Source organism: Spermophilus citellus (assembly GCF_964194105.1).
Source record: "Spermophilus citellus genome assembly, chromosome: 10".
In the NCBI taxonomy this organism is placed as follows: Eukaryota; Metazoa; Chordata; class Mammalia; order Rodentia; family Sciuridae; genus Spermophilus; species Spermophilus citellus.
Window position 1 is genome coordinate 28,888,172 of NC_138197.1, and position 27,805 is coordinate 28,915,976.

Here is a 27,805-nt window from a genome sequence, read left to right on the forward strand (position 1 = left end):
TTTTTTACAAAAAAGTAATGCTTTGCTGCATTTATTGTTGTGTTAACATGAACCATGCTCTTATGCTTTGTCCAATCACCTGCCATCTTCCACTATGGGCCTCTGGGTTGCTCTAATACTGAATGCCCTTAACTGCCCATGCCCTATCCGATAGAGAATAGGGATTTGGGGTTACTTCCCTAAACTTCACCCCCTCTCGGCAAGTACTAGTTTAGAGATGTCATCACCAACTTTCCATAGAAATGGAAGCTAGAATTGACAGTGGGGCACTGTAACAGGGATTCACTTGATGCTCTGACTACATCCCTTGTGGCTTTGAAACTATGTGTTTTTTTTCTTTTTTCCAACCTTCTTCTGAAAGATCTTCTCCTTCCTGATATTTTCCTAATCTTCTCCTTCCTGATCTTCTTTTCCTTAACCTTTTCTCTGATCTTGTCTGATCTTCTTTTTCCTGATCTTCTCCTTCCTAATCTCTCCTCCTTAATCTCATTTTCTCTGAATCACCTCTATAAAAGCCCTCTATTCCTGCTGATGGTCAGGATCACAGCCTTTGGAACAGGAGTCCCCTGTGTTTCTCCTTTGCCAGAAAAGCAATAAACCTTCTTTTTCCTTTTTCTCAAAACCGTGTCCTTGTTATTAGATTGGCATTGCAGCCAAGGACCGAGCTTTCGGCAATACACATGGCAGAATACAAATTCTTATTCAGTGCACATGGAACATTCTCCATGTTAAAACATACACTATGCCAAAAAATAAGTGTTAATATATTTAAAAGGAATTAAATCATATAAAATGTTTTCTAACCAAATGGAATTCAATCACAAATTGATAACAAAAAGAAATTGGGAGGAATCTAAGATGGCGGGCCAGAGGGAAAGCAGCATTCTGTGTCACTTCATGACCCGGATCTCACCTAGTGGGAATTCTGCATCTCTGAGAGTGACAGAGGACCCCTATATAGCTGCTCTCATGCATAAATCACCAGCGCTGTGCCCCCACACAGGGCTCTGGACCTCTACATTCCAGCAATACTCCTGGCTCCTGACACCAACTCCTGAAGTTCTAGCCAACACAGGGCTCACCAGTATATTAGCAGGATCATTTATCAGCACTGCTGCAGAACTCTCAGCGTAGCTCCACTTCCACACAGGTCACTCAGCTATTACCTATCCTCAGCACAACACCATCAACCAGCTTCCCCCACCCTACCCAACACCACGGTTCTAGAAGCAGACTGCCTCCATCTTGGCTCACCTTCCTTGACATATTTGGTGGGGGCAGCTCCCAAATTGGTACTTCAGCTGGCCAGGTACCTGGTTTCTAACACCCCCCTCTTCCAGTGGTGGTAATCCAGTAAGAGCAGCTTCCCAACACAAAACAGCTCTTAGTGGGACAGGTGCACAGTGCAACCAGGATATGTAGCCCTGGGGAGAGAGGTCTCTCAATTGGGAACTGCTAAGGGAGAGGGAAATGGGGCAAAAGTTTGGAGACTAACAGAGAGACCAGGAACCAGGAAATCTTCAGGCAAGATAGGGAAATAGGACCAGGTGCTCAAGTCCTATTAGCAGACCCTAAAAGAGACCCTTGAGGTGCATTCTCCTTGCAAGAACTGGCGGGTGCTACTCCTCACTTCCAGGCACCTTGCATGAGGACCAGCCTTCCCACCCTAGTTACCTTCACCATCCTGAGGGCAGAGACACCAGCTAACAACAGACAACTCCACCTACTGGATGAGAAGGAAAGCAGAAAAGATATGGATCTCTAAAATTAGCAACAATCCTAGTTTTCTCCTTCAGGAATTTTTTTTTTCCTTCTCTCTCTCTATCCTCCTGCCCTCACATCCCCAACATATGTGAAACCAAGAACTCTGCATGAATTAGGATGTTGAAGACTGGGACATCTTAATAATATAATATAGAAGTATTGTATATGCTCTATTTTTTCCTCTTCTTTTATTTTTCTTTTCCCTTCCAATTTTTACTATTTTAACATCCTTTCTTTTTCTAAATACATATGCGTGTTTGTTTTATGCACTCTACTGTCTTCCCACGTACTTGTCTACCCAAACTACTTCTTGTCTATTGTCTTGCTACTATCCTTCTTCATTAGATTTCTCTTTCACACTTTTTAAGTTATATTAACTCTATATCCTCACATCCTACCTCCTCAGCATATCATCCTATGCCTCACCCCCCGTTCATTGTCCACAATTAGAAAGTGTAAACCTTTTTAAAAGCCTACTGATTATGTTATAGATAATAATTGAATCCAACATTTCTGTACATTGGGACCAAACCATAAATGTTTTAATAGCAATGATTTGTTCATAGGTGTTATATTGTTGATCTGTTAACATTTCCTTTCCCACAAAGGAGAGATTTTGGAACCCTATAGGAGCACTACAAACCTACAGGGTAAAAACAATAATACCCCAGACCCACAGAGCTAGAAGGGAAGACATACAAGCAACATGAAAAGACAAGGGAAGAAAGTGTCCCAAACAAATCAAGATACCACATTATTAGAATCCATGGCAACCACAGCAGAAGAAATAACAGAGGAGTTCAGGATGTCCATGATTAAAATGTTCTGTGAACTGAAGGAAGATATAAGAGGAACTTCAGGAGTGGTGTCAGGAGCTGGGAGTACTTCTGGAATGCTGAGGCCCAGAGCTCTGTGAGGGGGCACAGCACTGGTGATTTCTGTGCGAAACAGCTGTATAGAGGTCCTCTGTCACTCTCAGGCAGCAAAAGATCATTTTGACAAAGAGCTACATAAACAAATACAAGAAGCAAAAGATCACCTCAACAGGGAGATAGAGGTTCAAAAAAACAAAAACAAAAAACAGAAATCCATGAAATGAAAGAAACAATAAATCAAATTAAAAGTTCAACTGAAAGCATCACCAACAGAGTAGACCACTTGGAAGATAGGACATCAGACAATTAAGATAAAATTCACAGTCTTGAAAAGAATGTAGACCACACAGTGAAGAAAACATGAGCAGAACATTCAAGAAATATGGGATAGCATAAAAAGACCAAATTTAAGAGTTATTGGGATAGAGAAAGGCATAGAGGTCCAAACCAAAGGATTGAACAATCTATTCAATTAAATAATATCAGAAAAATTTCCAAACATAACGAATGAATTGGAAAACCAAATTCAAGAAGCCTACAGAATGCTGAATGTACAAAATCACAACAGATCCACACCAAGGCACATTATAATGAAAATATTCAACATACAGAATAAGGAGAGAATATTAAAAGCCATGAGAGAAAGGAATCAAATTACATATAGGGGGAAAAACAATTAGGATAATGGCAGATTTTTCAACCCAGACCCTAAAAGTGAGAAGATCCTGGAACAACATATATCAAGCTCTGAAAGAAAATGGATGCCAACCAAGAATCTTGTATCCAGCAAAAATAGCTTTACATTTGATGATGAAAAAAAAACCTTACATGATAAACAAAAGTTAAAAGAATTTACAGCTAGAAAACCAGCATTACAAAATATCCTTGGAAAAATATTCCATGAAGAGGAAACAAAAAACAATAATGAAAACCAACAAAGGGTGGTAATACCCTAAAGGAAAAACTAATCAAAGAAGAAAATAAGTCAAGTTAAATAGCAAAAATAAAGGAATATGGCTAGGAATACAGATCATGTCTCAATAATAACCCTGAATGTTAATGGCCTAAACTCACCAATCAAAAGATATAGGATAGCAGATTGGATTTAAAAAAAAAAGACCCAACAATATGCTGCCTCCAGGAGACTCATCTGATAGGAAAACACACACACAGACTGAAGAGGAAAGGTTGAGAAAAAGCATACCACTCACATCGACTACAGAAGCAAGCAGAGGTTTCCATCCTCATATCAAATAAAGTAGACTTCAAGCCAAAGTTAATCAAAAGGGATAAAGGAGATCACTTCATACTGCTCAAAGGAACCATACACCAATACGACATAACAATTATAAATATATATGCCCCAAACAATGGAGCAACTGTGTTCATAAAACAAATTCTTCTCAAGTTCAAGAGTTAAACTGACCACAACACAATAATCTTGGGTGACATTAACACACCTCTCTCACCACTGGATAGATCTTCCAAACAAAAGTTGAATAAAGAAACTATAGATCTCAATAATACAATCAATAATTTTGACTTAACTGACATACATACAATATTTCAGCCTTCATCAAGTGAATATACTTTCTGCTCAGCAGCCCATGGATCCTTCTCTAAAATAGACCATATAATATGCCACAAAGCAATGCTTAGCAAATACAAAAAGTAGAGATATTACCCTGCATTTTATCAAATCATAATGGTATGAAATTAGAAATTAATGACAAAATAATTCTTTACTCCAAAAATCAGAGGGTCAAAGGTAAATTTAAAAATACTTGGAGCTGGGCTGGGGATGTGGCTGAAGTGGTAGCACGCTCGCCTGGCGTGCGTGCAGCCTGGGTTCGATCCTCAGCACCGCATACAAACAAAGATGTAGTGTCCACCGAGAACTAAGAAAAAATAAATAAATATTAAAATTCTCTCTCTCTCTGTCCCCCTCTCTCTCTCTCACTCTCTCTTTAAAAAAAAAAAAATACTTGGAGCTAGGGTTGTGGCTCAGAGGAAGAGCACTCAGCTAGCAAGTGTGAGGCACTGAATTTGATGTTTCTGCCCCATACAAAAATTAAGAAAGAAAGAAAGGAAGAAAGAAAGAAAGAAAGAAAGAAAGAGAGAGAAAGAGAGAAAAAGAAAGAAAGAAAGAAAGAAAGAAAGAAAGAACAAAATAAAAATAAAAATTACTCCAACACCTAGAGACCAAACAATATGCTACTGAATGAACAATGGGTTGCAAAAGACATCAAGGAGGAGATTAAAAGATTCTTAGAGATGAATGAGAACACAGATAACAACATATGGAAATCTCTGGGACACTATGAAGACAGTACTAAGAGGAAAGTTCATTGCATGGAGTTCATTCCTTAAAAGAAGAAAAAGTCAACAAATATATGACCTAACAGTACATCTCAAAGCCCTAGAAAAAGAAGAACAAACCAACACCAATAGCAGAAGACAGGAAATAATTAAAATCAGAGCTGTAACCAATGAAATTGAAACAAAGAGACAATTGAAAAAATTGACAAAACAAAAAGTTGCTTCTTTGAAAAAATGAATAAAATTGACAAACCCTTAGTTACACTAAAGAAGAAAAGGAGAAAGCAAAATCCAATTACTAAGATAGGTGATAAAAAAGAGGAAATATCACAACAGACACTCCAGAAATACAGAAGATAATTAGAAATTATTATGAAAACTTGTACTACGATAAAACAGAAGATATTGAACTCATCGACAATTTTCTTAAGTCATATGATTTGCCCAAATTGAATCAGGATGATATACACAATTTAAACAGACCAATATCAAGCAATGAAATAGAAGATGCCATCAGAAGCTTACCAACCAAGAAAAGCCCAGGACCAGATGGATACACAGCTGAGTTCTACAAGACCTTTAAAGAAGAACTAATACCAATACTCTTCAGTTTATTTCAGGAAATAGAAGTCTAGGAGGCCAATTTCATCCTGATTCAAAAATCAGGCAAAGACACATCAAAGAAAGAAAACTTCAGACCAATGTCTCTAATGAACATACATGCAAAAATTCTCAATAAAATTCGGGCAAATCAAATACAAAAACATATCAAAAAGATCCTGTACCACGATCAAGTGGGATTCATCCCAGGGATGCTAGGTTGGTTCAACATACAGAAATCAATAAATGTAATTCATCACAGCAATACAGACTTAAAGATAAGAATCATATGATCATCTCAATAGACACAGAAAAAGCACTTGACAAAATACATCACCTCTTCATGTTCAAAACACTAGGAAAAACTAGGGATAGTAGGAACATATCTCAACATTGCGAAGGCTATCTACACTAAGCCCTGGGTCAACATCATTCTAAATGAAGAAAACTTTAAGGCATTCCCTCTAAAAACTGGAACAAGACAGCAATGTCCTTCTTTCACCACTTCTATTTAACATAGTTCTTAAAACACTAGCCAGAGCAATTAGACAGATGAAAGAAATTAAAGGGATACGCATAGGAAAAGAAGAACTTAAACTAGCACTATTTGCTGATGATATGATTCTATACCTAAAAGTCCCTAAAAGTTCCACCAGAAAACTTCTAGAATTAGTAAATGAATTTAGCAAAGTAGCAGGACACAAAATCAACACACAGAAATCAAAGACATTTCTGTATATCAGTGACAAATCCTCTGAAAGGGAAATGAGGAAATCTACCCCATTTACAATGCCCACACACACACACACAAAAATAAAATAAAATAAAATACTTGGGAATCAACTTAACGAACGAGGTGAACAATCTACACAACAAAAACTACAGGATGCTAAATAAAGAAATCAAATAAGACCTTATAAGATGGAAAAATCTATCCTGCTCTTGGATAGGCAGAATTAATATTGTCAAAATGACCATACTACCAAAAGCATTATACAGATTTAATGCAATTCCGATCAAAATCCCAAATGGCATTCCTCAGAGAAATAGAAAAAGCAATCATGAAATTCATCTGGAAAAATAAGAGACCCAGAATAAATAAAGCAATACTTAGCAGGAAGAGTAAACCAGGTGGCATCACTATACCAGACCTTAAACTATACTACATAGCAAGAGTAACAAAAATAGCATGGTATTGGCATCAAAATAGACTGGTAGACCAATGGTACAGAATAGAGGACACAGAGACTAACCCATACAATTACAGTTATATTAGACAAAGGCACCAAAAACATACGTTGGAGAAAAGATAGCTTCTTTAACAAATGGTGCTGGGAAAACTGGAAATCCATATCCAACAGAATGAAATTAAACCCCTATCTTTCACCATGCACAAAACTCAACTCAAAGTGGATCAAGGACCTAGGAATTAAACCAGAAACCCTATGTCTAATAGAAGAAAAACTAGGTCCAAATCTCCATCATATAGAGTTAGGCCTCTACTTCCTTAATAAGACTCCTATAGCACAAGAATTAAAATCAAGATTATTAAATGGGATAGATTCAAACTAAAACGTTTCTTCTCAGCAAAAGAAACAATCAGTGAGGTGAATAGAGAGCCTACATCTTGGGAGCAAATTTTTACCCCTCACACATCAGATAGAGCACTAATCTCTAGGGTATATAAAGAACTCAAAAAGCTAAGCACCAAAAAAACAAATAACTCAATCAGTAAATGGGCCAAGGAACTAAACAAACACTTCTCAGATGATGATACACAATCAATCATCAAATACATGAAAAAAATGTTCATCATCTCTAGCAATTAGAGAAATGCAAATCAAAACTAAGATTTCATCTCACTCCTGTCAGAATGGCAGCTATTATGAAGATAAACAACAAGTGCTGGCAAGGACATGGGGAAAAGGTACACATTGCTGGTGGGACTGTAAATTGATGCAGCCAATACGGAAAGCAGTAAGGAGATTCCTTGGAAAACTGGGAATGAAACCACTATTTGACCCAGCTATCCCTCTCCTCGGTCTATACCCAAAGGACTTAAAAAAGCATACTACAGGGACCCAGCCACATCAATGGTTACAGCAGCACAATTCACAATAGCTACACTGTGGGACCAACCTAGATGCCCATCAGTAGATGAACGGATAAAGAAAAGGTGGTATACATACACAATGGAATATCACTCAGCAATAAAAGATAATAAAATCATGACATTTGCAGGTAAATGGGTGGAGCTGGAGAATATAATACTAAGTGAAATTAGTCAATTCCCAAAAACCAAATGCCAAATGTTTTCTGATATAAGGAAGCTGATTCACAGTAGTGTTGGGAGGGGGAACATGGAAAGATTAGAGGAATTCTAGATAGGGCAAAGGGGAGGGTGGAGAAGGGAGGGGGCAAGGGGTTGAATGAGATGGACATTATTACCTTATGTACACGTATGAAGTCACGAATGGTGTGAATATACTTTATATACAAGCAGAGATAGAAAAAATGTGCTCTATATGTGTAATATGAATTGTAATGCATTCTGCTGTCACATATTAGAAAAATCAATAAAGAATATTTTAAAAAGAAATTGGGGAAATTCACAAATATATGAAATTAAATGACACACTGTAAATAACTAAAAGGTAAAATAATAAATTACCAGGGAAATTTTAAAATATGTTCAGATGAATGAAAATCAAAATATAACATGCTGATTGTATGCAGCTAAACAGTGCTTAGAAGGAAATTCATAGTTGTAAAGGACTATACTAAGAAAGAAAAATTTCAAATCAACAACCTAACAACATTCTACATTAAACTAGAAAAAGATGAGCAAACTAAATCCAAAGGAAGAAATGGTAAGTTTTAGAGCTAGGAGAAAAAATAGAGAGTAGAAAATAGAAAAATCAACAAATCCCAAAGTTTCTTTATTTGAAAAAATATGACACTTTGGCTAGACTGGACAGAAACAAAAAAGAAGACTCAAATAAGGAACAAAAAGTGAGGAAATTACTAATGATCAGAGAGAAATAAAAAGAATATAAAGGAATACAATGAACAACTAACAGTAGTTGTATTATAAAGCCAATAATTCACATAAATCAGCAACTTTGTAGATGAACACTACTATTGAAACTGATTTAAAAAAGAAAATTTAAATAGGTTTACAGAAAATAAAGAGATCAAATTAGTTGTTTAAATTTTTCCACAAAGAACAGTCAAAAGTCAAATGTTCTCTCTGATATGTGGATGCTAACCTACAACAAGGGAGGATAAGGAGGGGAAGTATAGAGGTTCTGCTAGGAGCCACAAGCAAATAATATGATGCATGGCACTTTGGGTTGTAAGGTGACGCCAGCTAGCCATTGAGATGATATGATTATGTTAAGATTTACATTCATATGGAAATTGGACTCCTGCTGTTCACCTTGGCCTGCTATGGGACTCATGTTATGGGACTCCTGGAGAGTTCCCATTGGTTGGGGAAGGATAGTAGAAGGGAATTCCGGGGGAGGTGGAGGGGGGCCCCGGTTCCGGTAGATGCGCGTGTGGGTGGACTGGCTTTTGGCTTGCCGGCGTGTATGGAGTATTGGCGGCTTTTTCAAAAATAAAGTTTTGTTCCTGCTTGAGTGGCTCGTGATTCTGTGCCCAGCCAGACTGAGGCAAGGTTCAGTGAATTAGACAAAGGGGAATGAAGGGAAGGGAGGGAGATGGGAATAGGAAAGAGTAGAATGAATCGAACATAACTTTCCTATGTGCATATATGAATACACTACCAACGTAACTCCATAGCATGTTCAACAACAAGAATGGAATCTTAATAAGTTATCCATGTATGTATCATATGTCAAAATACCCTCTATATCATGTATATCTAAAAACAATACATAAAGAAAATGAAAAGTCTAGTCCTAGATGGCTTCACTGGTAAAATCTGTCAAATATTTCATTAAAAAAAAAATCAATACAAATGCTTCATAAAGTCTCCCAAAAAACAGTACAGAAAGGACCACTTCTCAACCATTCTATAAGGTTGATAGCACCCTGACACAAAACCAGAAAAAGACATCACAATACAACAAAACTAGACACTATTATCTCTTACGAATAGTGGGGGCAAGAGGGTCCTCAACAAAAGGAATCCAGCTGTAACAGTGGTTCACTTTATGTTTCGAATATAACCCTTGTTGATCTGCCACTGAAACTTATTTTTAAAATAGACATTTCTTTCTCTTTCTCTCTCCCTACTCCTCCCTAATCTCTCCCACTCACTCCCTAAGGGGAAACAGTATTGCTTTTCTTTTGGATGGTGGCAAAGTTATTTGTCCCCAGTACATACTCACCATAGGAACAAAGTAATCCAGACTTTGGGGATAGTACCAGAGGATCTCAGAAACGACTATCTCCCAAATTAACAAGTGAATTACAACTCCAGACAGAGAATACATGGAATACAGCCTTTGAGTCACCTTTTTAAAAGCTCCCTGTTCCTGCTGAAGGGCAAACAGAGCCTTTGGGACTTGAGTTTATTGCTAGCAAAGCAATAAAACCTTTTCCTTTTTCTCAAAATCATGTCCTCATTATTAAATTGGCAACAGAGACAAGGACTGAGCTTTTGGCAACACAGCAACATATAAATTGGAATATATAATGTTAGGTTGGTGGCGACTTGGTGGCGACTTAGTGGCAACTTAGAACAAAGCAGCCTGCCCCGGAAAAGAACATCAATCAGATGCCGGCGGAAACGCTGTCAATCAGCCAGATCTCCTGACTAATGCCTGTCAATCAGCAGACCCCCTGGCCAATCCTGGAGTTCAGCCAACTCCCCTGACCAACTCTAAGGGGGCAAGGGACTCTAAGAACACCTTTTCCTGTCCCAAGCCCTTCCCTTCCTGCTGTAAGCCCCATAAAAGTCCAGTCTGGTCGAGTTTCCAAGCAGTTTCTCCTCAGAGCCTTCTCCTGTCCCCTCTGTGGGTCTGCTGAGTTCAGCCCGGGAGTGATATCTCAATAAAGCCTGTTCAGCCGCCCTTTTAAATCTGCCTCTTTGGTCGCTGCCTGCCCAGCCTGATCTGACATATATTACAAATGAGATTGGCAAGGCTGGTTTACATTACTCCTTCCCCCATAAATAAACAAACAAACAAATAAATAATATATTACTACAAGTTGTGTTTCCCAGAATTCATATGCTAAGATCCTAGCCCCAACTGATGGTATTTAGATGGGGCCTTTGAGAGGTGATTAGATCACAAGGGCTTGTCCTCATGAATGGGATCAGTACACTCTGGGGTACCCTTTGTTCCTTTTACCAGGTGAGGATGAAGCCAGATTTAAAGTTAGGTAGTCAGTGTAGTTAGGTAAATCGGGTCTAATATCAAGTAAGATCCAAAATGGAGGCCATGTTTAGAATGAATTCTGGGAAAAGTTGAACAACTCTTGGAATGTTAATGAAGTCCCCAAAAAGCCCAAGGCCAGCGCCCATCCCAAAGAAGTGTTAATGAACAACCCCCAGCAAACTTGAAGGTGCTGACTCAGAAGTCCTTCCAGACCAGATTACTTCTTTGGCTCACCTGTGTCTCACCCCTGGGGCCTTCCCACCTACATCCCATCACTGAAAGAACTATAAAAAGGGGAAACAACCGCACTTCCATGGATTCCATCTCTTGGGTCCCCTTCTTCCTCCGGGAGAAGTCTTTTCTGCTGTCCTTTAATAAACTTCTACTTTCCACTCTGACCTTGCCTCGGCATGCTTCTCTGGTGTTATTCTTCAACATTGGGGAAGCAAGGACTCATCGCCGGTCAACAGCAGTAACAAGGATGTATGGCCATCTATAAATCAGGAAAAAGGTCTTCACAACACACTGAATATGCCAGAGCTCTACAACAGTGAACACTAAATCGTTATTTATAAACCACCCAGTCTATGGTTATACCAGCTCAAATGGCTAAGAGATAAATTGGTACCAGAAATGAGATGCTACTGAAACAAATACCTAAAAATGTAAAATCAACTCTGATGCTGGGAAACAGGTAGAAGCTATTAGAGTTTAGAGGTGCATGCTCAAAAGAGCCTGCACTAACTGAAAAAAACTGTTAAGTAAAAGGCAGCTGTTGGTTATTTAGAAAATTCTTAACCTATCCACATAGAAAATAATTGAGAAAACCTGTTCAGAAGACCACATTAAGTGTGTCGCCAAATGTCCGTTTGAAAAGATTAGTATGGGGGTGTGTGTCATAGCAGATTTAATAAGCCACCACAAAGGAAAATTGCCAGTTTGAACTGAGGAAGAAAGACAAGAAGGAATGAAGGAAGGGCTATTAGTCTTCTCGGATTTTACAGGATGGAACCCTAAAGCTATTCAGCTTCAAATATGTGCAATCCTTCAAGATTAGCAAAGAATGACCCTGGAGGTCATTCAAGGATCAGGGCTGGCTTCCTCCTTTCACAAGGGAAACCATCATCTTACTTTTAAAAAAATTAGATGGCCTCTCCACAAAGTCACAAGGGCAGGACTAACCAAAGCTCAGTGGGCCTAAAACGCACAGCATCAAGCCAAAGAGAATTATTCATCAGTCTTAAGATCTCTGAGCTTTCTTGAGACCTCGTTCTTCTTTCTTTTATCTCCCTTTTAGAATGGGTATGCCTATCCTATACCTATAAAGGGAATGTCTGTCCTATCATACTACTGCAACTTGGCAACACATAACATTTGGTTTCAGAGAGTGCTAAGTGGAGGAGAATTTGCCTCAAGAATCACACCTTGAGTCTCACCCCTCACCCATATCTGATTTAGAAGATATTGAGATGAGAAGTCAAACTTTAAACTTTATAGAATGAGTTAAGACTTTGGGGGGTAAATGGGATGAAGAGAATGCATTTTGCATGTAAGAGTGACTTGAAGTTTGGGGAGGCGAGGGGCAGAATGCTACAGACTGAATATCTATGACTCCCCAAACATTTATAATTTCAAATTTTAATCCCAATTTTAACCACAATGATATTTGGAGGTAAGGCCTTTAGGAAATGATTAAGTAAGAGGGCAGAGCCCTCGTGGATGGGATTAACGACCATACAAAACACAGGCTTGTAATTTCAGTGACTAGGGAGGTTGAGGCAGGAAGATTTGAAAGCTAGTATAGGCAACTGTCTTAAAATAAAAAATAAAAAGGTCTGGGGATATAGGCAAGTGATAGAGTGGTCAGTACAAAACAACACACACACACACACACACACACACACACAAAACACCCCAGAGAGAACTTCCCTCCCTGTCCCTTCTGCTACATAAGGACACTAAAAGACAACCATGTATGAACCAGAATAAAAGGTCCCCAGCATATACAAATTTGATTTTACATTTCACAGCTTATAGAATTATAAGAAATAAACTTCTGAAGTTGATAAGCCCCCAGTCTATGGTATTCTGTTATGATCACTGAGCAGACTAAGATATATGCATATTAATGGAACAAAAAAATTAACATCATCTCAATGCAGACAAAAATAATTCAACAAACTCCAATGAAAATAATCAACAAAATAGAAACAGAATGAAATTTCCCCAACTTGATAGACAGCGTTAGGTTGGTGGCAGCAACTTGGTGGCGACTTAGTGGCAACTTAGAACAAAGCAGCCCACGCTGCAAAAGAACATCAATCAGATGCCCGCAGAAACGCCTGTCAATCAGCCAGACCTCCTGACTAACGCCTGTCAATCAGCAGGACCCCCTGGCCAATCCTGGACTTCAGCCAACTCCCCTGACCAACTCCAAGGGGGCAAGGGACCCTAGAGACACCTTTTCCTGTCAGACAGCATTTACAAAAATCCAGAGCTAAAGCTTGCTATTGAAAAACAATATATTTCCCCTAAAAGTAGAAACAAGAATGTTTGCTCTTACCTCTGAAAAACCAGCTTCTACCTCAGAGCAAAGCCCGTCCAAGGAAGGGACATGACCTTTGTCCTTGAAAAGACCCACAGAGCACTCCTAGGCACATTCCCACCCTGCTAAGTTGTTTATCTACAAATAACAGGAGAGATCTGCTGCGCCAGGTGCCCCTGACTCAGTCAGGCTAGGTGGGGATCCATAGCAACCCCCTAGCAGCCACCAATCAGCATGAGACAGGGAAATACCTGGGATGCCAGATGACCCTCCCAGTAGTTTATGGTGTTGGGAAACCATGAAGTTCAGCAGGAACACCCCTCTTGGTTTAAACCAATCAGTTCAAATGAATCCCCCTCTTGTAGTAGCCAATCACCCCTACCCAACCTGTTCCCGCTAGTAAATGTGCTAATCATGTTTTAAATTTGTTATTTGATTTTCCCGCGGCATGTGATGATTTGCTAAGAGATGCTATGATGTATGTGGGGGTCCCTGCCTTCTCCAAACAGTGTATACAACTGCTGCAAACCCTGGGCTCGGGGCCTCTCAGCGTCACCAGTTGCTGTGTGTGCGCGCAGAGGACGGAGCTAGCTTGCAATAAATACCTCTTTGCTGTTTACATTGATCTTGGTCTCTGGTGGTCTTTTGGGGGTCCCGAATTCGAGCATAACAACCTCCTCTATTTAACATTGTACTGAAAGTGCTAACCAGGGCAATTATCCAAGAAAAAGAAATAAAATGCATCAAGATTGGAAAGGAAAGAGTAAAACTATCTCTTGGCAGATGGCATAATTTTGTGTAGATACTTCTTCGGAATACAGTTAAAAAACAGAACCATTAAACAAGTTCATCAACACACAAGATCTGTCTCAATTACATACATCTGTATCTGTCTCAATTATATACACATACATTAACAAGGAATATTCAAAAAAATTTAAATTCTACTTGAAACACCAAAAGAACAGAATATTTAGGTATAATTTAACAGAAGATGTGCAAGTCATTACAATGAAAAACTTCACATACTGCTGACCAATTGCCAATGGCACACACTTACTATCCCAGCTACTGGGAAGGCTGAGGCAGGAGGATAGTAAGTCCAAAGCCAGTATGGGCAACTAGTGACACCCTGTCTCAAAACAAAAAGTAAAAAGAGCTGCAGATATAGCTTATTAGTGGAGTATGTCTGGATTCAATCCATAGCACCAAAATAAATAAATAAATAAATTTTGTCAAATATTTTTTCTGCATGTATTGAAACAATCATTTATTTTATTTTATATGGTGATTACACAATTGTTGTTCAAATATTAAAACAACCTTGCATTTTTCAACATCTGGGTCATGATGTATTAATTCTTCTATATACTGTTATATTCATTTTGCCAAATTTCTTCTTAGAATTTTTGCATTTGTGTTTGTAGTTTTCTTTGACTGGTTTTGATATATTGTACTCCATTACAAAATATTACCTACACCTTAATTTTCCATAACTATGTATAGAGTTAGTATTACTTCTTCCTTAAAAACTTGGTAGAATTAGTCAGTCAAACTTCCCGGGCCTGGGGTTTTCTTTGAAAGTAGGTTTTTTCAACAAATTGAAATTCTTTAAATAATGTGAACTACTTCTTAAACAAGCTTTGGTAGTTCATGTCTTTGTAGGAGTGTGTCCAGTTCATCCAAGTTGTCATACTGATTGACTATAAATTTGTTTTTAATGTATCCTTATTATTCTTTCAATGTCTTTAGAGTATGTGAGATGTGACTTCTCTTACTCTCAATATAGTAATTTGTGTTTTCTTTTTCTCCTGATGTCTGTCTAGAAGTTCATCAATAGTACCGATGCTCACAAATAACCAGCTTTTGATTTCATTAATTTTCACTACTGTTTTCAGTTTTGATGATTTCTACTCTAACCTTTCAGTTCCTTGCTCTTACTTGAGTTTTTTTCTTGTTCCTTCAAAAGGAAGCTGTGGTCAATTGATTTGTGACATTTCTTCTTTTAGCTATAAATTTCCCTCTCAACTGTTTTCACAGCATTTTACAAACTTGATAGGCTATGTTTTCATAATATTTCCCCTTTTTAGTTCTTTGGCCCATGGGTTAAACTGTTATTTATTTGCCAAATACTTGAAAATTTCACAGGTATCTTTCAGTTATTAATCCTAGCTTAATTCAATTTTGGTCTAAAAGCACATTTTATAGGAGACATGGTTTATGGCCCTGAATATGATCTACCTTATTAAATGTTCTATTTTTAGTTGGTAAAACAAACAAACACATTCAAACTTTGGAGGATAGAATGTTCTACAAATGTCAATTAGGTCAAGTTGGTAGTGTTGTTACAGTTTTCTCTAGCATTTATTATTTTCTATCTATTTAATCCTTCAGTCAGTGAGAAAGAACTATTGAAGTCTACCATAATGGGCGATTCTTCTCTATTAACATTCCATTAGTTTTTTTAATATATTTACTTTTTAGTTGTAGTTGAACTAAACCTTTATTTATTTTTGTTTTTTACGTGGTGCTGAGGATCGTGGTGCTGTCAAGCGCTCTACCGCTAAGCCACAATCCCAGCCCCCATTAATTTTGTGTCACATAATTTGAAGTTCTATTACTAGGTATATAAATGTTTGTGATTGTTATTGATTAACTGACCTCTTTATCATTAGGAAATTACTTTTTTAATATTTATTTTTTAGTTGGAGTTGGACACTGTGGGAAGCCATTCTAACACATGATTGGGTGGCTCCCGTTAAGGGCCTGAGGTGCTTTGGCTATGTTGAAGCTTTCCCGACCCTTTCCTGATGAGAGAGCCCATCCGTGTGGGGGTGTGCCTGACCACTGACCCCGGGGACCCAATCACTGACCCTGACCTTGGAGTGCAGCCCCCCCTAAACCTTCATTGGATGGAATTCTCCCCTGAATCTCTTGTTCCCCAATAAAGGGCTACTCCCAGGCATGTTCGCTCTCTCTCTCTCCTGTTAGCCCTGAGTAATCCTCGCTGCCCTGCTGGGCGGCTAGAGGTGGGAACCAGAGAGGTGAGCCGTCTCGGACCTAGCAATATAAATAAGGTAACTGGTCTGTGTGTTTTATTTCGATCTCTTCTAACTAACTTTATGCCTAGAACCTCATCAATGAAACCACTGTGCAGGCCGCGTGGTAGAATTGGCGCCCAACGTGGGGCATTCTAGATTAGTTAGATTGAGTGGGAGCACGCTATAAAGATAAGGAAAAAATAAAGGAAGATAAGGAATAAAAATAAAGATAAAGGAAGAGGTGACAATTGGGTCACAAAAGTACCTGGAGATATTGAAGGAAAGAGACGTTAAATTACTTAAAATGGGAAATTCAACTTCTACGGATAAGGAAATGTATCTGACTATTTTAGACAGTATAATTAATCAGAAAGGAAAACAGATAAAGAAAACTCAGTTATTACAATTTTTAAAGATTGTAGGTGAATATTGTCCTTGGTTTTGTGACCAAGAGTCTCCAAATTTACTTACTTGGGAGAAATTAGGAAGGAAGTTACAGAGAGTCTGTCTTTCTAATGAACTACCTGGAGGCATAGAAAATATACAGAAAACTTGGACGGCCCTAGAAGTTTGTCTTTTTGAATATATGGGCCAAAGTTCGTGGCCCCCTGAGGACCTTTTAAAAGGCACGTGATTGGGTGGCTCCCGTTAAGGGCCTGAGGCGCTTTGGCTGTGTCGAAGCTTTCCCGACCCTTTCCTGATGAGAAAGCCCATCCGTGTGGGGGTGTGCCTGACCACTGACCCCGGGGACCCAATCACTGACCCTGACCTTGGAGTGCAGCCCCCCCTCAACCTTCATTGGATGGAATTCTCCCCTGAATCTCTTGTTCCCCAATAAAGGGCTACTCCCAGGCGTGTTCACTCTCTCTCTCTCCTGCTAGCCCCGAGTAATCCTCGCTGCCCTGCTGGGCGGCTAGAGGTGGGAACCAGAGAGGTGAGCCGTCTCGGACCTAGCAATATAAATAAGGTAACTGGTCTGTGTGTTTTATTTCGATCTCTTCTAACTAACTTTATGCCTAGAACCTCATTAATGAAACCACTGCGTAGGCCGCGTGGTAGAGGACACAGTACCTTTATTTTATTTATTTTTATGTGGTGCTAGGATCGAACCCAGGGCCTTACACGCGCTAGGCTCACACTCTACCGCTGAGCCACAACCCCAGCCCCAGGAAATGATATTTTTTAATCTAATAATATCTTACGATATTATCTCTGAAATCTACTATCATATCACTGAAGCTTTTTCTTGAATAGTGTCAACATTATATCTTTATTTAGTTCTATCCTGTTTGTGTATTTACACTCAAAATGTGCTTCTTGCAGAAAACTTATATTTAGATCTTATTGTTAATACAATCTGTCTTTTAATTGGGGTGCTCAGAGCATTTACTTATAGTACAATTATTGACAAGGTTAGGTTTAAGTTTATCATCTTGCTATTTGCTGGCTTGGGTACCACCTGTTCTTTGTTCCCTGTTTAATGTTTTGCTACCTTCTTTCAGATTGGGTACGTTTAGGATTCAATTTTATCTTCTTCAGTGGCTTAGTAACTGTAACACTTGTTTGTCCATACACACTGCACTTCATTTCTTCACTTTCTATGCACTCTCACATCCACTCCAATTTAACTTTTCTAACTTCTGGACTAACTTCTCTCAACCCAAACACCATTTAAAATTAAAACAAACAAATGAACAAAACAAAAACTGACCAAATTAAAAAAACTTTCTTGTTAGAGTTTGTGATAAGCTTCATGAAATTAAATCCTATACAAAAATTTCACTCCCCACCTTAAACTCTCAGTAACATTTTATAATTTTAATCCCTGTCCTAAATTACTCTTCTCTTGGTCCATGACAGCACACTCTCCAGATTATGTTACATCTTTGTCCACAAATTCTCAACGCCTTTGTTCCTTAACTTCTACTTAGCCTGTAATATTTAGAGCTCCTGAGGACTAACCCCCTTTTTTTCCTTTTGTGGCATTCTTAAAACAGAGTCCTCAGAAAGGAAACTATGGGGAAAGAGGAGGACCAGGGACTGAAATGGAATAAATCAAATTTTATGCATGTATGATTTTGTCAAAACAAATCTAATATTATGTATAACTATAATGTGCTAATTACCAAAAAAAATTCCTCAGGGATTATAAGAAAGTTCAAGGGCATTTTTGGATACAAAAGTAATGAAAGAAATTTGTTCATATACACTTCACACAGTTAAAATTTAAAATTAATGAAGACTTTCATGAAAATCTACTTTCTTTAAAGCTATCACTCACTGTAAAATTTTATTATGTTTGGTCTTTTTGGTTGGTTCATATCACCTAGTAGTCACTAAATATGGGGGAATAAAACCAAGTTATCTTTCACATCTTTTGCACACAAAGCACAAAATCCACTTGCTTTGTTAGCAAGGACAAAAAAACCCATCAAGATAAAAGGGCTCCTCCTCAGCTTAAACAGATAAAATCTTGATACTTCTGAGAAGCTTGTAAATTCAAATTTTATGCCTGGGGGAAATAACTGGAAAAATTTCTTTACTAAATGATTCTGTTGGATATCATATACTATCAATGACAAATGATATGGAGAGCAATTACTACCACATGTGGGTTTCCGTGTATATTCTGTTTAATAATTGAACCAACTATTTGTGGAGAAAATATGAATTAGTCCTTGACATATGAAAATATGTATTGAGGTAAAAGTACTCAACAACTTTTTGTTCTGTTTATCAGTGAAAATCCATAGTATAAGGAAAGACAGTTTTCATTTAGACAATAACATTTTTATGAGCTGTGGCACAGGCTGAAACAGGTCTAACATTCAAAACTAACAGAGCATGAGCTATACAGATAGCAAGAAAATGTGCTGCTATAACTAAAAGATCCTTTAAACATATGGAACAGTTAGGAGACAAAAATATGCCTTCTGATTATAAGTGAGTGTTGAAGGAAATAATGGAAATTGAATATCATCAAATCTTGACAATGGGTTGTACTCTCAGATGTGGAAAGAAATGGCAATGTTTGCAAGATTACTCTCCTTCCTACTTGAATTTGCTAACTGCCAAAGACAAAAGTGCTGACATGAGTTTCTGAAATGAGGAATCAGATAAATTTTTTCATAATGCTGATTCATAACAACAAAGTCATCCTATGATTTTTAGAGACTTGCTTACATGGAGGAGAGTGGAGATAGATTTAGAATTGTAAATAACCTGAAACTACTATTTCAGGGTCAAAACACCCCAATTTTTAATGCTGAGAATAAGAGATCAGATTTCAAAGTCACCAAACTATGGTACAAATGTTTCTACTGCTCCAGTCTGATTCCTTCTCCAAATCTAATGGTTTTCTTCACTCATGGAGGACTAAGGCTAGTAACATTATTGTGAATATATAAAGAATACATTCAAATGTTACAATAAAACATGAGGAAACACTTTGTAGAAAATGATGGAGTCAATAAATGACTTAAGAATCCATTTGCTCCTATTTTCCAAATATTCAGCCTGGTTAAAACATTCATACCTATTGTTTAACATTATAAGTGTCAGTTTGGCAACTGACAGAACACTAGAAATTGTCTTCAGGGAGAAATCCTTCACCTTCTCAGGCTCTGTTTGATCTTGATAGTTCAAAACATCTCAAAGCCAGGAAACACAAGTTATAAATATTGATAATCTATAATTGTGGAATGAGATTTCCTAATCTAGTAGAAATATAGGGTAAAAAAAATCAAAACATCTGAGTCTAACCTACACTTCAAGCTACCTATAATCAAATTAGACATAGTTACTTCATGAAGGACTACAAAAAATGGCCATTTTCAATGATAATAAAAAAGTCAGTTTTTTAAATACTGCTTTATTATTTAGTAGTCTGCATGGGTGCTGAACATTTGAAAAACACCTTCCTGGAGATCTCATACACTCTGATGATTTTAAAGGCTATCTATAAAATCTGAGGCCTAAATTTCAATAATCTAGTCTTCTCCATTTACCTACCTATTCAACTGCCTTCCTCACTTCAATACTTGATGTTTCAGAGGTGCACAAATAAGTCAGCTTTTCATCACTGTTACAATATACTTCAACCTATAAAAAGTTTACAGTTTTAAAGGTTCAAGAGCAAGGCACCAGTACCAGTTCAGATCTGGTGAGGGCCTCTTCACCAATGGTGGATGGTAGATGGCAATGGAGGGAGCACTCAAGAGCAAGGAATATATCCCAAACTAGGAACAAAGGGGATGAAATGGGCCATGCTTTCTCCTTTCATAACTACCTTCTTACAGAAACTTAAGGGGTTATAAGAACTCCTTATGCCCCACTGACGTAAGGGTCTCTCACTAGGTCCCATCTCTTAAATGACCCAACAGTGCCATCCTGGGGACCAAGCCTTTAACACATGTGCCTTTGGTGGATACAATTAGACCATATCCAAATCATATGAGCACACTGAACCTAATGGGCCCAAAACCATATTCTTGATATCCTCCCATCTTCCCCCTTTCTAGGTTTTCTCATATCAGTGAAAATACATCTCAGTTTCTGGTTGCCTGTGCCAAAAACCTGGCATTCATGATCCAAAGAGCAGCTAGAATTGATCTACTTCTTTCTCTCTTCCCACTCAGTCCAATCTTCTTCATCTTTACCTTGGACTATGCTATAGCCTCCTCACTGGTCTTTTCAGAATCTCTTACATGCCTCTAAATAGTTTTTTTTTTTTTTTTATTGCTTCTGGAACAGATTACCACAAAATTAGAAGCTTGTTGGACCCCCCCCCTTTCAAAGCAGCAACACTATCTCTTTGAACATTCATCCACAGTCACATCTCTTTGCCCCCATTTTCTACTTTTAAGGACCCTTATGATTAGATTGGTCCCCTCTAACCCTCCAGATAATAAAAAATAATCTCCCTATTTTATAGTAAGCTGATTAGTTGTTCAATTCTCTTTTGCCATAGAGCCAAGCATGGCCTGGTTCCCATTTCCTATGCTCTTCTCCTGGTTCACTGTGCTCCAACCACACAGGCTTCTCTTGGTTCTCACACACCAACCTCCTTTTGGCCTCAAGGCCTTTGCTCACTCTACTTCTGCTGTCTGGACAATCTTCCCACTTCCCATGCAATCATTATCTGACTAACTTTTGACTGATCCTCCAGATCTCTGTTAAAAGTTACTTTCACATGGTGGTCTTCCCTGAATTTCCAGTCTATACTAGCTCCTTCTACATTGTCATTGCACTTTTACCTTCCTGCTTTTATCACAGTTGCAGATGAATTTAATTATGTAATTATTGTGTAATATCTGCCTGCCTGCATCAAAAAGTACACCCATGAGGGCTGAGGCCTAATCTGTTTTGTTCACCACAATAAACTCCAGGACTTAGCACCAGTGGGCTTACAGTAGATAGATGCTCAATAACTAAATGAGTGCCAACAATGTTATTTCAAAAGCAAGTATAACTCTTGGAGGGTGAACTTCATAAGCCAAAGACCTTAATGTGCTTCAGCATTTCAGGTCCAGTGGGTCACACTCAGCCAGTCTTTTCATTACCCTCCACCACACACACCCTCAAACCTCTTTTACAAACCTGAGCCTTCAGCCTATATACCAAATTCTGTTATCTTACTTGATTGAAAATTATTAGACTCATTTCCTTTACCTTGCACTGGACCTGCCATACCAATCCTTGCCACTCTTGTTCATGTGCTGCACCACTAGAAAAAAATGTTCCAAAAACATGGACACTGGTGCCACGTTAAAGCCAAGTATTTCTTGAAGTTTAAGAATTTTCTGTTAATCCCTGACTCCCCGTGATTATCCTCAAAGATCCTTTTCTACTCACCACATATCTTATAGGAAGTATGTATGCTAGGAAGTATGTATGCTAGAACTGGAAAGTTCTGTTTAAAACCCTTAAATTCATAAAGTTCACCAAACTTTGAACCTTGGTATCATCACTAAAAAGTAATTTAATAATTTCCTCAAAATAGAAGTATTAGATGATTCAGGTAAAGACATACCTTACTTAGCACTGCCCCAGACTCTTGTGTGGATACTTTGTCATTAACATCTTATCTCCCAGGTAAAGGATTTCTGTTTCCCAGAGAATAATTTGTTTTGAGCCTCAGATAGATATAGGTCATACTTTAAGCTTAGTTAATCATTGTTAGAACAGTTACAAAGAATTCCAAGAAAACAAAGTTATGATTAAAGGAATTGTTGATTGGTCCTGTAATAAATTACACTGTCAGGAACACATCTTCATAGATACTATGTTTCCTAAAGAACTGTTATTTCCAGGAACACATCCTACCTCCGTTCTTAACTCAGTCTGTGAGTATCTCTGTATAATATACTGCCAGACTCAAAAGAAAAATTCCATGTTAGTTACCACTGCCCATACCTTTCCATCTTCTTTCTCTAATAATGCCCATATTGAGAAATTAATCATGAGATCTGTACTTTCTCCACTTCATTCCTTTATCCAAACTGTACTTGCCATTCTCTTTTACTTTCATAGGCTTTGGTTATTTTGCTTCCTTTGATATTCCCATAAGACCACTTCTATAATTTAAAGAGCTACCTTAAATATAAATCATTTCAATGAATGCTTGAAGTACCCAGATATCACTTTCTCTCCCAAAACTATACTGCAAGCCCCCTCAGGAGTAGGTTCTGATTTGATCCATGTTTATATCCCCCATCCCTAATATCTAAAATAGTGTTTCTTTCTCATGTGTTAGATACTTACATTATTTGCTGAGTGAAATGAATAAATGAATTAATGTCTGAGTCATTTTGGTTCATACATCCTAAGTTTGTACTATTAGAGGACATCCAATAGAGTTGTCCACCACCTTGCTCAGACGAACTTAGGACTAAAGATGTACACCTGGCAGGAATATTTATTATAGTAATATTTTCAAGCCTTGGAGCTCACCAAAAAATGATATGCTGAAAAAAAAATAAGATAAAAGGTAGGACATTTCGGGGGCAGAAAGCCATGCAGCCACGTGGGGATTATAATTCAAGGACAAATCATAAAAAGAAGAAACCCAAAGGAGTACAATTCCAAGGACACCAAAAAGGAAAAGTTTTGAGGAAAACCTGTGATTGCATCAAAGTTGCTAAAAGATAAAAGTAAGTTGCTGTTTCATGTGGTGATTCAAAGTTCTTGGTGACCTTTTGACAAGTGTTAGGGGAAGAAGTTAGACTGAAGGAGCTGAGGTATGGGTAAGAATGACAAAAGCATAAGATTATTTTTTCAAGCAGTTTAACAGAAAAAGAAGATATTGAATGGTAGGTGAGAAACAGCCATGAATGTAAAATAACAGGGAAGATGTTGGCTTTGCAGAAAAAGCATCACACTATAAACAAATGTTATCATTGTTACCAGCAGAGTCAGAATGCAGTGGAAAAATGACTTGGGTACTGACACACTGCTTACTTGCTCCATGATCTTGGGAAAACCATTTTCTTCTCTCTTAACTAACATATCAAATTATTCTAATAATGAGTTAATAAATGAAAAACAATTTTGGAAGAGTACTTTCTATGAAGTAAGATACTATTTTTGAAATTGACAGTTTATACTCATGAACAAATGTTTGTAAGTTCATAATTCTCTTCATCAGTGTAATAACAAAAAGCCAAAATTAACTTCTATCTAGTTTAATTCCAGGGAACTACTTATTCCAATCCCAGCAAAGAGACAGAAGACAAGGAAGAAAAGAGAAAGAGAGAAGCAGGATAAAATCAGGGTACATAAAGTCAAAACAGTGATGGCAACCCCTCCAACTTCATCCCACAGACTACACCACTTTCCTAAACTGGGAGATGTTAGTCATGGGCTCCCTCCCCCAGGTGGATAGAGAAATGCCAAGAGCACATATGAGAACTGCCTCCTGCTTCTGTCAATCTGACCTACCTTGGCAAGAACTTTATGCTTACCTCATAGTTCCTGGTCAGTGAAAGGCATCACCACAGACCTTATATCTGTCTTCAAATATTATCTGAGTTCACAATTTTATATTTGAAGACAGGTATAAAATTTATCTTATTCCTTGGTTCCCTTGTTTTAGGTCTCCACCATGCCAAAGGAAATGCTGAAAGGTCAGTGGTGATTTTCCACACTCAAACCATTTCCTGAAAACTTTTCACAGGGAAGGGGAGGCTGATTCTGATTAGGAACATGGCTAGGGTCAGTGTAATATTTTATCAGAATACTTGTGAGTGGAATGCAATATCACAAAGTAAGTATATTTGCAACAGGAGCAACAGGAGGTATATTTGCAGGCCATAGGTGGTATATTAAGGTCATGGATGCTACCAGAATATACAGAAAGAAACTAAATAAAATTCTTCAATTAAAGCAGTTAACAATAGCCTTCCTTCGCAAAACAGCATTTATTTCATTCAATGGAAAGAATGATAAACAGTGATTTACATTGATTTGTAATGCAAAAGTCATCTGCATTTATCCACTATGTTTTTTGTTTAGTGGCATTTTGAAATCTTCCCAGTTGTATATGACTTAGGGTACCATTAATTTTTATTCCATGAACACATTTAGACTATCCAGAAACCCCTTCTACTAAAAGAAATTAACAAATTACTAGAGAAAGCCCAGTAGAATATTTATCTTTAAAAAATTTAAGCTAATAAAAGTAAACTTCATTTGTTCACAGCATTCCTATGCTCACACAAAAAAACATTATTGGTAAGTAATAAAACACAGAAGCATTAAGCCATATGAGGATGCCATAAAGTTCAAAAGAAGAAAATATGGAAGGTTCATTTCTATTAAACAAAAGTCAGCCTGTTCTGCTGAAACTTTTTTTAAAAAATCATCAAAGTAATTTCAGAGAAAACTGAACATTTCTTACAAAGAAACAGGATCATAATTTTACAAACCAAATGTGAAACATTCACAAATGCATTTATAATTCTCACAAACAAATGATGTGTAAATTCTGATGTATGTGTGATACAGGAAGAAAATGAACATAAAAAGCAAAGAACGCTAGTACAGTACTGATCCAATCACCATTATGAATTCACAAATATTTATTAAGCACCAGTATCTATTCTCTAGATGAAGATACTATAATAAGCATAAAAAAATTCATGCTCCTCTGGAGCTTACAATACACTGAAGAATTTAGAACATGTAACCTTGAGCAAGACAAATATAAAGATGACTAAAGAAGTTGTTATGAAGAATCAAAACAGACTGCTCATAAAAACTGAATACGTCTATAATATGCACACACATATATAGAAATGTGCAGATAACATATAAAATGAAGATTATTGATAACTGTGAAACTGAATATAAGTATATATGAACATATTCTCATAATTCCAAATTATTTTTACTAAAGTCAAATACAAGCAATTATTTTCCTTTAATATGACCTGATTACAATATTATATGTATGAATCAAAAAATAAACTTCAAGGAAGACTACTTTTATATGATGGATTGGGATGGAACCACAACAGGCAACTATCAAATCCTGACCAAAACACTAGTTTAGTTCTACTGGATGAAAACATAAAGGAATGTATTGATAAGCTAACTTCTCTGGAAATACATTCCAGAAATGAGAAGAGAGGAGTACTATTTGTAGTAAATTAATTCAAGTATCCATATTGAGGGGTTTTAGAGTAAATTTTGGCAGTTATCTCAGCATATGGCTTAGTTTCACATATTGAGTCCAGAAACTTGAAATATGATTGTTATTTTCCCAGTCAACTCCTACGTTGTAAAGTGTATAGGTGCCATAATACTAGGTGGTTTCAACGGTAACAAGAGAAGAACGGAATACTCTTGGCAAACAGATCCCATTGCTTGAGGGCTGCACCTTAAAAAAATAAATGGATAAAAGCAAAGTAGACAAAACACATGCAGGAATAATGCAAATATCCGAGTCAAACAAGGAAGGAGACAGAATTGCAGTTGAAAACGTTCCAGATCATCGGTCTAACCATTGAAAGAAAACATCTAAAAACTTCACCATCCAGAAGTTTAGGAAAAAAACAGTTGATCCTCGAGTGTTAAATGGTTTCCACTAAGAAGGGAAAAGGGGTACTGATTGTTCTCCCTGGGTCTGTTCAAACCATAGGGGTTGAATTCCCTCGCTTTAGTGGGGTGGGGCTGAAAGGTACTCCTGAGGAAAAGGGAGAACAGGTTCCACGACCAGCAATTCCAATTAGAAAGCAAAATACAAAGTTTCATAAAGTAAAGACCCTTGAAGGAAGGAAGGTGGAGAAACCAACGAAAGTAAAATAAATAACTCGAAAAAGAAAGCAAAAAACGCGTAGAACCACCCACGGAGCTATCTCTACCACTAAAAAAGGCAGGGACTGAAGATGGCAAAAGCCCCTCCAGAAAGTCTGGGGCCTTGGCGCCATCGGAACTCAAACACCCAGCCAGACTAGGGTGAGGGGGGCAGTTCCCGGGAACCCCCTCCTGCCCCTCTCCCATCAACCCCGCCCACTGGGTCCGCCCCGTCCCGCCCGGCTACTCACTGGATTCGCTTCCAACATAACGGTGGCGAAATCGAGCGGAGAGAGCCTGGGGGAAGGAGCTAGCTGCGGGGGCCGGGGTGTTGTGATTTTTCCAAGGGTCCCCGGGAGCGTAGGGACCGAGAGGCACAGTTTACGCAGGCCTTCCTTCTCCCCCTCCCTGTCACAAGCTAGCGTCTTCAGACCACCTAACATCCCGACTTCCGCCCGAAACCAGCCAATCAGCGATGGCCCCGCCCCACTCCCGGAAGCTAGCCCTGCCCCCCGTCGCTCCCTTCCGGGCTTCCACGGGTGGGTCTTCGTGGGCGGGGCTTGGGAATACCTGGCCTGTGAAGGAGTTTAAAAGACTTCTAACCCAACCAATGTCCTCCAGCGCTAGATCTCCACTGCTACACCTCCGCCGAGCTGTGGCTGGTTGTGTTTCTTTCCTGTAAAACCGATATTTATTGAGCACCTTTTAGTGAGTGTAATGGCCAGGAATCACACAGGCTTGAAAATTGATCACAGCTTGACCAGGGGCTATTTGGAAGATGAGTATAGATAGCACACTGTTTGGCATATAGGAAAGTTTAAAAAGTGACAGTTAATAGACATTACTAGGTTCTCAAATGACACTGATCAATACACAGTCACTGCCTTCATGGATTTTGGAATCTAGAGAAGCAGCAAAAAGGTACAATATGGCTCATAAGTAGTATAGCAAGTATAGGGTTCTATGAGAGTAATTCTTATCTAGGATAGAATGTCTCAAAGCTCCTGCAAGAAGTTGAAG

General features: G+C 38.1%; 1 protein-coding gene across 5 annotated transcripts in view; it reads right to left on the reverse strand.

Moving 5' to 3' along the window:
- The window catches only part of PARP11 (poly(ADP-ribose) polymerase family member 11), a 56,258-nt gene extending 29,031 nt beyond the window's left edge, over nucleotides 1–27,227 (reverse strand). For 4 of the 5 annotated variants that reach the window (XR_014024122.1, XM_081310361.1, XM_081310363.1 and 1 more), the window contains exon 1: nucleotides 27,037–27,227. Coding sequence is in view for 1 of the 5 variants with exons in the window: in XM_081310361.1 (XP_081166487.1) it covers nucleotides 27,037–27,054 (18 nt within the window). In the remaining 4 variants the exon portion in view is untranslated. Of the gene's footprint in view, nucleotides 1–24,949; nucleotides 25,077–27,036 lie in introns of those variants that run through there. The other variant, XM_081310364.1, reaches the window with a different exon arrangement.
- Nucleotides 27,228–27,805: the final 578 nt, after the last annotated feature.